Raw genomic sequence first — 11199 nt, 5'->3', positions numbered from 1 at the left:
ATTCTCGTGTGTTTTCGTGACTGAAAGCCTTTGAGTTTATTCTGGATTGTCCTTTGCCCCTCTATCGCTATCGGGACGATATCTTTGTGTGGAAAATACGAATGTCGACAATCGAAACGGAACAAAAATGCCAAACAGATTGGGTCAGACACTGCAGTTGTCGGTGCGAGCTCATCGAGGCGCAAAATGGCATTCGTAAAATTTTTCCTTTGTCTTGCCTTTCTTTGTTCTTCGGCCTTTGCCCTTAACATAAAATATACAGGGCAAGTTATTATCCAACAATGTTCTATTGAAATTTTATTCATCACGTCTCATTCAACATTCACAGGCGATTGAATACAAATGAAGATGAAGCTATCGCTTTCCTGGACAACTACAACACCGAGTATTGTCAAGTTAAGAATCAACACGAACTCGCGAACTGGAATTACGAAACCAATTTGACCGATGAAAACGCAATGGCCGTTGTAAGCATTTGATTTCCCTTCAATGAGAATTCGTTTTTTTTTTTATATTTTTGAATTTGGATATAATTAAAGGCTGAAGCTAACAGAGTGGCTGGAGCCTATTACGCGGAAGCCAGTGCCAATGCTTCGACATTCGACACGACCAACTTTAGCGAAGACACTAAACGCCAATTTTCTTACCTTCAATCTGTCAGTTTAGATGATGCCGAGTCGGAGGAATTGTACAACATCCTCAGTGAGATGGGCCGCATCTACGGAAGTTACCAGGTAGGCCTAAAGGATCCATTCTGCTTTGTTTTATTCCCCATTTAAAATTAAATTACATATTTAAAATAGGCTTGTAGATCTAATCCATTGACTGGAATCAACGAGTGCATGTATCTGGAACCGGAATTGACTGAGCTGATGGCCGAGAATGGCAATTACGACGACCATTTGTGGGCTTGGCAAGCATGGCACGAAGGAGTGGGCCGCCAATTGCGTCCGCTCTATTTGCGCTACGTGGAACTGTCGAACAAACAGGCGAAGCTCAACGGCTACGACGACTACGGAGACCAATGGCGTCAAAAATACGAAACCACCGAAATGGAGACGATTGTCCAGGATCTTTACAGCCAAGTCGAGCCTCTGTACAAGCAACTGCACGCCTACATCCGGCGAAAGCTCTACAACACTTACGGAGCCAATTATATTGACTTGCACGGACCGCTACCTGCCCACCTTTTGGGCGACATGTGGGGCCGTTTCTGGGTCAATTTGAACCCCATCGCCATTCCTTATCCCGACAAACCATCGACTGATCCTTCACCGGAAATGATCCGTCAAAATTACACGGCGGAGCGCATGTTCCGCACCGGAAACGATTTCTACACTTCCATGGGTTTGCTGCCGGTGCCCGAGACTTTCTGGAACTTGTCCATGTTGGAGAAGCCAACAGACGGGCGTGAAGTCGTTTGTCATGCAACGGCGTGGGATTTCTTCGACGCCAAGGATTTCAGGATTCGCATGTGCACTCGAGTCGTCTTTGAAGACTTCCAGACTGTCCATCACGAACTGGGTCATATCCAATACTGTATGGTAAGGTATTTATTTAATTGCATTTGAATGTGACGTCATCTTTTCTTGTTGGTGAATCTTTTCTTTCCATTTACAGCAATATGCATTTCAGCCAATCAACTACAGGTAGGCCTAAACCATTTTTATCAGATATCCGCCTCATGTCCTTTTTATTGACTTTCTTTAATCACGGACATAGATAAAGCAAACTGCGTCATTTGACATGTTTAACTTTTGACATGATCCGTGTAGCTTATATAATTTAACAGCAAACGGCTGTAGACAATATTCAAATAATAGTTTTAGCTGCGGCGCTTTTAGCCCCCGCGCAATATTCAATAAACAGCAATTGGATAGCAAAATTTGTAACCAGTAACCAACTACCGGGTAGGGTAGGCCTAATCAACATTTTAATAATAAAACAAGAATAAAAAAAAAGGCTCGTGATGGCTAAAAGAAAGTAAAATAGTTATAGTGCCGCTGCCATAGCCGCTACCCAGGTTAGGTTAGGTTATTATCTCACATTGCTACTAGGTGTCGTTACGCGAAGGACTGATGATTGTACTGGGGTAGCTTTCACTGTTGAACGACTTGCCATAGGTGTTTCTTAAAATCAGAGCTATAGATGTATGGTAAAACCACTGCCTGTTAAATTTTCCTCTCGGAAATTTTTCCTAAAGTTGCAGCCAATATCGCGAATCGAAAGTGAGAAAATGTGCTTAAGTATCGATAAATACCTAATTGTCAGCGCCAACAGCGGCAATCTACTGAAACTTTATTGATTTTGGTACTGGAAAAAAAATTGTGTTTCCCAACACACCCGCTGTGGCTCTGCAACTAAGGTATGGCCCAGAACACTTCCAGGGGGAAAAGGCAATGGAAGGCCTTTCCATATAAGTGGTTCTACCATCATCTATGGCTCTGTTAAAATGCTCATAACTTATTTCAACGAAATCAACAATGATAGAAGTTAGCCTATTGGAATGCAGTTTGAAACGCTGAATCGACTGAATTATAAACATCACCGAAAAAAAAAACGATTATTCTTAACGCAGCTAGAGCTATAACCCATATGGCGAGCCCTTCTTTTGTTTTCTTTTCTCTGCCCTGTCCATTTAAGCCGATTTAAGCGCCACGGCGGGTGTGTTGGGAAGTAAGGGAATGGCAAGTAGCGAGATCGATATCTTAGCTCCGATTTTCACTATCGATTCGTCAACTGGGCTTCAGCTAATACAGAGAAAATTTCCAAGAGGAGGAGTTAACATGGTAGTGGTGCTACCAGTATTCTATAGTTCTGACGCAGGTGGGTCCCCGAGTTCTTAGAAAATAGAAATCACCCAAACCGCACAGACATATTCCAATATAAGCCAAAAAAGGCCTTCTAGCTTTCCAAAGGAAATCTCTCAGGGAAAATCTTTTCGTGTCAATTACTTGACAGGGCTGGAGCCAACGATGGTTTTCACGAGGCTGTCGGAGAGCTCATGTCGATGAGTTTCTCCACCACCAAACATCTCAACACTATTGGACTTCTTAACGCTCCAGATGATCCAGGTGGGAAATACAAAACTCGGCAAGTAATGAATTTCGATTAACCAAATAATTCTTTTCCATGTCACTAGATGTGGACATGAACTTTTTACTTTTCCAAGCGTTAAACACCATTTCGACCTTGCCGTTCCATTTGACTCAAGACACTTGGCGCTGGAACATGTTTAGAGGTGACATCCCTGAAGCCGAACTCAACACCCAATACTGGGCCGACAAGTAGTTAAAAAATGAGCAATTGCAATTGGCAATTAAAATAATAATAATAAAATCTTTGAACGAAAATGTAGAGCTCGAGTGGTTGGAGTGGCGCCACCTGTGGGACGTGATCCCGCCCAGGATCTGGACATTACGGCCATTTACCACGTCATCCAGAATGTCGACATGATCCGCTATTTTATGCGCACTTTTTTCCAATATCAATTTAATGAAGTGCTTTGCACCGCGGCCGGCCATGTTGGACCACTTTACAAATGCGATTTCTACAACTCGACCGCCGCTGGAGATGCTCTTAAGTATTTTAAAATTTCGTGACGTGTTTATGACTAAATATAACATTTTCTGTTTAGGGCAATGTTGCAATTAGGAGCCTCCAAGCCTTGGCAAGACGCCATGGAAGCCATGACTGGTCAGCGCGATGTCCTTGCTACTCCTCTGCTCAATTACTTTGAGCCATTGAGGGTGTGGCTGGAAGCTGAGAATGAAAAGAATGGCGAATACATTGGATGGGACATTCCAGCAACTAAAGTCGAATCGCCCATCGAAAAAATTGTCAAAGCCAAGAAAGAAGGATCGTCTCCATTAATCAGCAAAGAGGCGGCCAAATATCTGGCCCCCATTTTCGAAGAGACGCTTCATTCGTTGCGCAACATTCGATTTTAAAAGAATAATGGCACATTTACCCGAACATTTTTAAATACAAAATTAATTGCATTTCACTCAAATTGCTTATTTCGTTTTTGATTCGTTTTTCATAAGAACATGAAACATTTAACTGAAAGACCTTGGGATATTTGTGGATTGTCCATTGCCCCTCTATCAATATCAGGGCGATATTATCTCTGTGTGGAGATTACGAATGTTGACTCGTGTCGTCAATTGAAACGGAACAAAAATGCCAAACAAATTGGGTTGGACATTGCAGTTGTCGGTGCGAGCTCATCGAGGCGCAAAATGGAATCCGTTAAATTTTTCCTTTGTCTTGCCTTTCTTTGTTCTTCGGCCTTTGCTCTGAACATCAAACATAAGGGGTAAGTCGTTCATTTGATTTTACACAAATTTCCCTTTTAAATTAAATTCATTTCACGTTCACAGGCGATTGAATACAAATGAAGATGAAGCTATCGCTTTCCTGGAGCACTACGACGCCGAGTACGGCCCAATTCTCAATCAATACGTTCTCGCATCATGGAATTACGAAACCAATTTGACCGATGAAAACGCAATGGCCGTTGTAAGCATTTCCTATATTTCTTTAATGAGAATTCATTTTATTAACCTATTAATTTGCATAATCAAAGGCTGAAGCTGGCGGAGTGGCTGGAGCCTATTACGCGCAAGCCAGTGCCAATGCTTCGACATTTGACACGACCAACTTTAGCGAAGATACTAAACGTCAATTTTCTTACCTGCAATCCGTCAGTTTAGATGATGCCGAGTCGGAGGAATTGTACAACATCCTCAGTGAAATGGGCCGCATCTACGGCAGTTACCAGGTACAGGATCCATTCTGCTTGATTGTAAGTCCCCATTTAACTAATCAAATTGCATTTGAAATAGGCTTGTAGAACTAATCCGTCGACTGGACTCAACGAGTGCATGTATCTGGAACCGGAATTGACCGAGCTGATGGCCGAGATTGGCAATGACGACGACCATTTGTGGGCGTGGCAAGCATGGCACGACGGAGTGGGTCGCCAATTGCGTCCGCTCTATTTGCGCTATGTGGAACTGTCGAACAAACAGGCCCAGCTCAACGGCTACGCCGATTACGGAGACCAATGGCGTCAAAAGTACGAGACCACCGAAATGGAGACGATCGTCCAGGATCTTTACAGCCAAGTCGAGCCTCTGTACAAGCAGCTGCACGCCTACATCCGTCGAAAGCTCTACAACACTTACGGAGCCAATAACATTGACTTGCGTGGACCTCTGCCTGCCCACCTTTTGGGCGACATGTGGGGCCGTTTCTGGGTCAATTTGAACCCCATCGCCATTCCTTATCCCGACAAACCGTCGACTGATCCTTCACCGGAAATGATCCGTCAAAATTACACAGTTGAACGCATGTTCCGCACCGGAAACGACTTCTACACTTCCATGGGTTTGCTGCCGGTGCCCGAGACTTTCTGGAACTTGTCCATGTTGGAGAAGCCAACAGACGGGCGTGAAGTCGCTTGTCACGCAACGGCATGGGATTTCTACGACGCCAAGGATTTCAGGATTCGAATGTGCGCTCGAGTTGTTTTTGAAGATTTCCAGACTGTCCACCACGAACTGGGTCACATTCAATACTTTATGGTATTAAACATATAATTTTTAATTACCGAATACGACGTAATTGAATATTTTCTAATTTCCATTTTCCCTTTTCAGCAATATGCATTTCAGCCACTCAACTACAGGTAAACCATTTTTATCAGATATCCTTTTGTCCTTGTTGACTTTGTTTGATCGAAGATAAAGCAAACTGCGTCGTTTGACATGTTGACTGATCCCTGTAGTTTATATAATTTTTAAAAACGGCTAGACTAAAGTCAAATAAAAATAATTTCTTATCAATGATTTGACAGGGATGGAGCCAACGACGGATTTCACGAGGCTGTCGGAGAGCTCATGTCGATGAGTTTCTCCACCACCAAACATCTCAACACTCTTGGACTACTTAACGTTCCAGATGATCCAGGTGGATTAATCAAAACTCTGCAAATGATGAATTTCGATTAACCCATCAAAATAATTCTTTTCCCAGATGTGGACATGAACTTTTTGCTTTTCCAAGCGTTAAACACCATTTCAACATTGCCGTTCCATTTGACTCAAGACACTTGGCGCTGGAACATGTTCAGAGGTGACATCCCAGAAGCCGAACTCAACACCCAATACTGGGCCGACAAGTATAAAAAAAATGAGCAATTGGCAATTAAAATAATTTAATAATCAAAACGAAAATGTAGAGCTCGAGTGCTAGGAGTGGCGCCACCTGTGGGACGTGATCCCGCCCAGGATCTGGACATTACGGCCATTTTCCACGTCTGCAACAATTACGACATGATCCGCTATTTCATGCGCACTTTCTTCCAATATCAATTCAATGAAGTGCTCTGCACCGCGGCCGGCCATGTTGGACCACTTTACAAATGCGATTTCTACAACTCGACCGCTGCTGGAGATGCTCTTAAGTATTTTACATTAAACTTCGTGTGTTGATTCCTGACTAAATAACATATTTTCTGTTTAGGGCAATGTTGCAATTAGGAGCCTCTAAACCTTGGCAAGATGCCATGGAAGCCATGACTGGTCAGCGCGATGTCCTTGCTACTCCTCTGCTCAATTACTTTGAGCCATTGAGGGTGTGGCTGGAAGCTGAGAATGCTAAGAATGGCGAATACATTGGATGGGACGTTCCAGCATCTAAAGTCGAATCACCCATCGAAAAAATAGTCGAAGCCAAGAAAGAAGGATCGTCTCCATTAATCAGCAAAGAGGCGGCCAAATATCTGGCACCCATTTTCGAAGAAACGCTTCATTCGTTGCGCAACATTCGATTTTAAAAGATTAATGGCACATTTACCCGAACATTTTTAAATACAAAATTAATTGCATCAAATCGCTTCTTTTCGTTTTTGATTCGATCAACATTAACCCACTAAAGAGTAAGGGAAATTTTCGGGCCCATAATATCTGTATAATTTTAAAATATGAACTAAAAAAATTACATTTCGTTTTTTTAACAATTTAAAGCTTTGAAAAGACTGGCGGAGGACCTTTACGATCCATGGCGGCCATGGCGGCGATGCGCAAGTCTTCTGATTGCAGCATCGCTGCGTTCCATGTGGCCATGTAACTCAGTCCTTCTTCGATCGAGTGATCTCGGGCGTAATTGAGATTATGTTTGCTACCTTGAATGGCCACCGGTGATTTGCCGGCAATGGCGCTGGCCGTCTCCAGAGCTGCTTTGAGCAGCGAGTCTTTATCGGGCAAGACTCGACTCACCAGACCTGCTTGAGCTGCTTCGTCCGCAAACATTTTTCGGGCCGTGTAGGCCAATTCGCGGACCAAACTATCTGATCCAATCACTTTCGGTAAGCGCTGCAACGTTCCCACGTCGGCAGCAAGTCCTATGGAAACAATGAAAGAGTTATATCACATGAAAACCTTGAAATATTGGTGACTATAAATACCGATTTCAACTTCTTTGATTTGGAAGAAGGTATCCTGAGTACAGAAACGAATATCAGCAGCAGTGACGAGATCCACACCACCCCCTACGCAACCTCCATGAATAGCAGCAATTACAGGTTTGTGACACTAAAAGGAGTAGAAAGAAAAATTGTAATCAATTATTCTGTGGCTGCAAAATAATAACAAACCTGCTCGATTGAGGTGAATGACAATTGATAGCGTTTAATGAACTGCTGGAGTGTGCGAAATTTCCTGGCAATGTCGTCATCTCCCAAAACTGTCTCCATTAACGCACCCATGTCAGTCAAATCAAGACCTGAAGTGAAATGCTTGCCATTTGCGGAGATGACTACAACCCTGCAGTCGCTGTCTTCACTAATTGCTTGAAAGCACTCTACCATTTCCCTTTAAACCAAAAGATAATTAATAATTATAAAATGGGAATTTTGAACAAGAACATACCTCCAGAAGGCACTATTCATTGCATTAAATTGCTGGGGTCTATTAAGTTGAACATGATAAACATAGTCCTTTGGAGTGGACACTGACAAGGTTTCAAATTTGTACTTGCTGGACAAGGCAGCAGAAGACGCCATGGCTGCTGAATAGGTAGACAATGTTCTTACTGCGCTTTGTCCTAAATTTAAACAAATGTTAAATTAATTTGATTGCTAAGACACAGATTTTTGGTGTGCAATTTACCCAATACTTTAAAAGCAGTTTGCATGATTATCGAAAACTTTGATGCTGATTAGATTGAGAATCTTTTGACAGATGGACTTTGGAAACCCAAACAAACGAAATGAAATAGAAAACAGTGCCATCTTGAAATGGAGATCAGACATGGATAGTTAATCGCGCCATCTATCAAGGGTCGTTTGGGTCCGTTTATAGATAGAATTTCGGCCAATTTACGGATTCAAGTTGTCTTCCGACTTTGTTGATCAAATGATCACCCCGGAGTTGATTTTTCCAAATTCGTCGAAGTCGTTGACGTCTAAACTGACACGCGTGAAAAATTGTTTATGTTTTGTCGTCAGTTGCTGTTGCAACAACAACATGCAGACGAACTTGATGCTTCACTTGTTTTGAACTTTTGATAGCTCACGTCCAAAATCTGGTTTGGTAAATAAAACCCAGAAAACCTTCTGTCGGTGTAACATTTCATCTCTTCTGCTGACATCAATATTTTTCTGATGAACTGCTGATACCGTCCGCCATGAACTCACTTCGTCACCAACTGATGGTGAAATCGATGATGGCGAAGGGCATCTGGTACGATACAAAAGGTGGCCATCCTTCTGCGATAGCTGATCAGTCGGCGAACGACCGCCACTTGCCGTCCCTTTCAATCCACTTTTTCATTCGAAAATCTCTCTAATAAAGCTATACACTTCATTCCAATTGGGTAAGCCAACGTTTTGCAACTATTATTGTCTATGGTATATCTCAAATGATTTTGCACTGCTGACGAATTTGATTGAACCTTTTAAAATACTCCAAAATATAGACTAATTGTTTGCTACTATCTTGGCCACAGTACATTTGGATTCCAGGATGAAACTAGCCGTTTTATTACTAACGATGGCCATTTTGGCATCGTCTAGTAGAGCCTTCATTCTCCCCGGGACTCCCGAACAAACCAACATTGCAAATGTATATCAGACTGCCGAGTCGGCTGAAGCTGGAGAAAATCAAATCGCCAAAGACCTGGAACATTTTCTGGGCAAACCTTTGACGACCATGTCGTTTGCCGGCACAACTAGGCTCAACATTTACCGCGTCCAGGGGCGGAAAAACTACCACAGCAAGTCCCTTTACCAGTTCAGTCCAGCGGCCATTCTGGACAGCTCCAGCATCACCCACTGGTACAGCGGAGTCAACAGCCAGCTCTATTTCGGCTTCCGCGTTCAAATGTGGAACGAGACGATCCAGCAAGCTGTCGCCACCCATTTGACGCGAGTAACGGGCAAAAAGGTCCGGACCTACCAGGTCGAGTCGATCCCGTTCGACCGAGTCATCCTGACCAGATCCAGCGACGTAGAAGAGGACGGACGTTATCATATGGCCCAGCCCATGATCCCGTACACGCAGACGGTGGGTTTCAGTTTGGCCTGTTACGACAAAGCCGAATGCCAACAACTGGCAGAGCAGTTCAGTAAGGAGCCGGAACAATTCGACAAATTCAAAGTGGCCTACAGCATGGACAGCCGGAGGGAGACGGAGACCAAAATCGTCCAGGTAACGCAGAGCATGTTGACGCAGAGCAATCAGCTGTTTAGTCAAATCAGCCAGCGATTCCCGCGGACCAACGAGATCCTCTTGTCCGTCGGCGATGCCCAGCGTCTTTTATGGCGGGCCGTTTCCGACATTGTCCGCGAAAGTTTCGGGGAACAACCGGAAGCAATCGTGCGCAGAGACTCTCGCCAGAAAATCTACGACCAACTGGAAAAAGTTGTCGTGGCGGCCAAATTGACCATCTCGACGGCCGACGACGCCAAATGGCCCACCGTCTACTGGGAGGACCCACTGAGCCGTCCCGACGCCATCGCCCGATCTCTCAATGAACGCAAACGCCACCTGGCCCACCACGACGACGATCCCTTTGACGTCCAGGAGGAACAGCAGCAGCAGTCGTCCAGTGACTGGAAGACCCGGTCGAAGGAGGCCATCGACGCCTTGTACGACCAGCACAAGGAATTCGTCAGCTTTGACGGTGAGAAATTCGTGCCCAAACCGATCCAGCTGTACAGGATCAAGTTGAACGCCATCCGCGAGGGTCGCGTCTGGAAGGATCTCGGCCGGCTCGAAGTGAATTATCACGCGGGAGCGGAAATGACTGGACCAATCGTCCACAGCGCATCTACTTCTTATTCCTTGGGGCTCGTTTTACCTGCGTCAGGTATTTCATCTGATAATCCATTTAACTGTTATTATGTCATTAATTAAATTCATTTTTCAGTGGAACTGGAAGAGGAAATTCCGAATAATTGCGAGGAGAAGAAGAGCGTCATCTCCCGGCTGATTGACGGGCAGATTTTGATTGTCCGGATCAAAAACGCCCGCACTGGCGAGTACCTTTACCCTGGGCGGGACGAGTTCTCCCAGGACGCCAAACGACGCCGAGTCTTTACGTGGCGCAACAAGGACGAGCCGCTGGGATTGTGGGCCGAATGGCGACTGACCGGACTGTGGAAGGCCGGCGTCTTCCGGGTTCGTTTCACCAGTTTGCGGTTCCCGCACGAGTACCTGTACCCGTCGACTGACGAGTTCTCCTACGACAAGGATCGACGTCGCGTCTTCACCTGGCGCCAGTACAGCAAACCCGAGGACGTCCACACCTGGGCCGACGGAGCGGCCGATTGGCTCCTGGACACTTACCGCGTCAACACGGAGCAATTCCCCAACCGCTACGCCCTTTTCAGCCCCAAGCGACGCGAGTACCTCTACGTGGCTCCCGACCAGTTGGCCCTGGACGAAACCCGCCACCGCGTCTTCACCTGGCGCGGTCCAGAGAACGAAGTCTGGGTCGGACTCAAGAACCAATGGGACATTGAAGTCGTCCGATCCTTGTAATCACCAATTTTCCCCAAATTAATTCCAGTCCAGGATGAATTTTGACCTTTTGAATAAAGTTCTGATGACGAAATCCTGTTTTGTCCTATCAGCATTGGCGTCACGTTGCCAGTGGCGTCGCATGACACGCGCCCACGTCGTGGCCTCCACA

General features: G+C 44.9%; 3 protein-coding genes across 8 annotated transcripts; 2 read left to right on the top strand and 1 right to left on the bottom strand.

The window, feature by feature from the left end:
- Positions 1–333: 333 nt before the first annotated feature.
- Positions 334–6897, top strand: LOC124340502 (angiotensin-converting enzyme-like). Of its 5 annotated transcripts, XM_046793058.1 has the most exons (9): positions 4170–4318; positions 4383–4521; positions 4589–4783; positions 4848–5588; positions 5664–5692; positions 5861–5973; positions 6040–6184; positions 6245–6469; positions 6529–6897. In XM_046793058.1, the coding sequence occupies exons 1-9, from the start codon at positions 4242–4244 to the stop codon at positions 6839–6841; spliced, it is 1977 nt and encodes a 658-aa protein (XP_046649014.1). In that variant the 5' UTR covers positions 4170–4241; the 3' UTR covers positions 6842–6897. The 5 variants fall into 5 exon arrangements, with proteins under 5 accessions (XP_046649015.1, XP_046649018.1, XP_046649019.1 ...); XM_046793059.1 differs by lacking the exons at positions 4170–4318; positions 4383–4521 and adding an exon at positions 334–467; XM_046793062.1 differs by lacking the exons at positions 4170–4318; positions 4383–4521; positions 4589–4783; ... (2 more) ...; positions 5861–5973; positions 6040–6184 and adding exons at positions 334–467; positions 540–734; positions 804–1544; ... (1 more) ...; positions 2962–3074; positions 3143–3287.
- A 65-nt stretch (positions 6898–6962) lies between these two features.
- Positions 6963–8309, bottom strand: LOC124340541 (delta(3,5)-Delta(2,4)-dienoyl-CoA isomerase, mitochondrial-like). Its single transcript, XM_046793128.1, has 5 exons — positions 8175–8309; positions 7935–8109; positions 7661–7877; positions 7472–7598; positions 6963–7408 (listed from the first exon to the last, which is right to left on the bottom strand). The coding sequence occupies exons 1-5, from the start codon at positions 8197–8199 to the stop codon at positions 7026–7028; spliced, it is 927 nt and encodes a 308-aa protein (XP_046649084.1). The 5' UTR covers positions 8200–8309; the 3' UTR covers positions 6963–7025.
- A 431-nt stretch (positions 8310–8740) lies between these two features.
- Positions 8741–11121, top strand: LOC124340504. Of its 2 annotated transcripts, none has more exons than XM_046793065.1 (3): positions 8741–8880; positions 9013–10374; positions 10435–11121. In XM_046793065.1, the coding sequence occupies exons 2-3, from the start codon at positions 9030–9032 to the stop codon at positions 11046–11048; spliced, it is 1959 nt and encodes a 652-aa protein (XP_046649021.1). In that variant the 5' UTR covers positions 8741–8880; positions 9013–9029; the 3' UTR covers positions 11049–11121. The 2 variants fall into 2 exon arrangements, with proteins under 2 accessions (XP_046649021.1, XP_046649022.1); XM_046793066.1 differs by having other exon boundaries at positions 8800–8880; positions 8983–10374.
- The last annotated feature ends 78 nt before the right edge of the window (positions 11122–11199 follow it).

This window comes from Daphnia pulicaria, chromosome 5 (assembly GCF_021234035.1).
Source record: "Daphnia pulicaria isolate SC F1-1A chromosome 5, SC_F0-13Bv2, whole genome shotgun sequence".
In the NCBI taxonomy this organism is placed as follows: domain Eukaryota; kingdom Metazoa; phylum Arthropoda; class Branchiopoda; order Diplostraca; family Daphniidae; genus Daphnia; species Daphnia pulicaria.
This window is presented reverse-complemented; position numbering and strand designations above follow the sequence as displayed.

Excerpts from the sequence above, each read along its gene's own strand:
- LOC124340502 (XM_046793058.1), top strand. The coding sequence starts at position 4,242 with ATGGAATCCGTTAAATTTTTCCTTTGTCTTGCCTTTCTTTGTTCTTCG. Across the intron at positions 4,319-4,382 it reads CTGAACATCAAACATAAGGG|GCGATTGAATACAAATGAAG; the intron begins GTAAGTCGTTCA and ends TCACGTTCACAG. Across the intron at positions 4,784-4,847 it reads GCATCTACGGCAGTTACCAG|GCTTGTAGAACTAATCCGTC; the intron begins GTACAGGATCCA and ends CATTTGAAATAG.
- LOC124340504 (XM_046793065.1), top strand. The coding sequence starts at position 9,030 with ATGAAACTAGCCGTTTTATTACTAACGATGGCCATTTTGGCATCGTCT. Across the intron at positions 10,375-10,434 it reads GCTCGTTTTACCTGCGTCAG|TGGAACTGGAAGAGGAAATT; the intron begins GTATTTCATCTG and ends TTCATTTTTCAG.
- LOC124340541 (XM_046793128.1), bottom strand. The coding sequence starts at position 8,199 with ATGCAAACTGCTTTTAAAGTATTGG. Across the intron at positions 7,878-7,934 it reads ATGAATAGTGCCTTCTGGAG|GGAAATGGTAGAGTGCTTTC; the intron begins GTATGTTCTTGT and ends TTTGGTTTAAAG. Across the intron at positions 7,409-7,471 it reads AATCAAAGAAGTTGAAATCG|GACTTGCTGCCGACGTGGGA; the intron begins GTATTTATAGTC and ends TTGTTTCCATAG.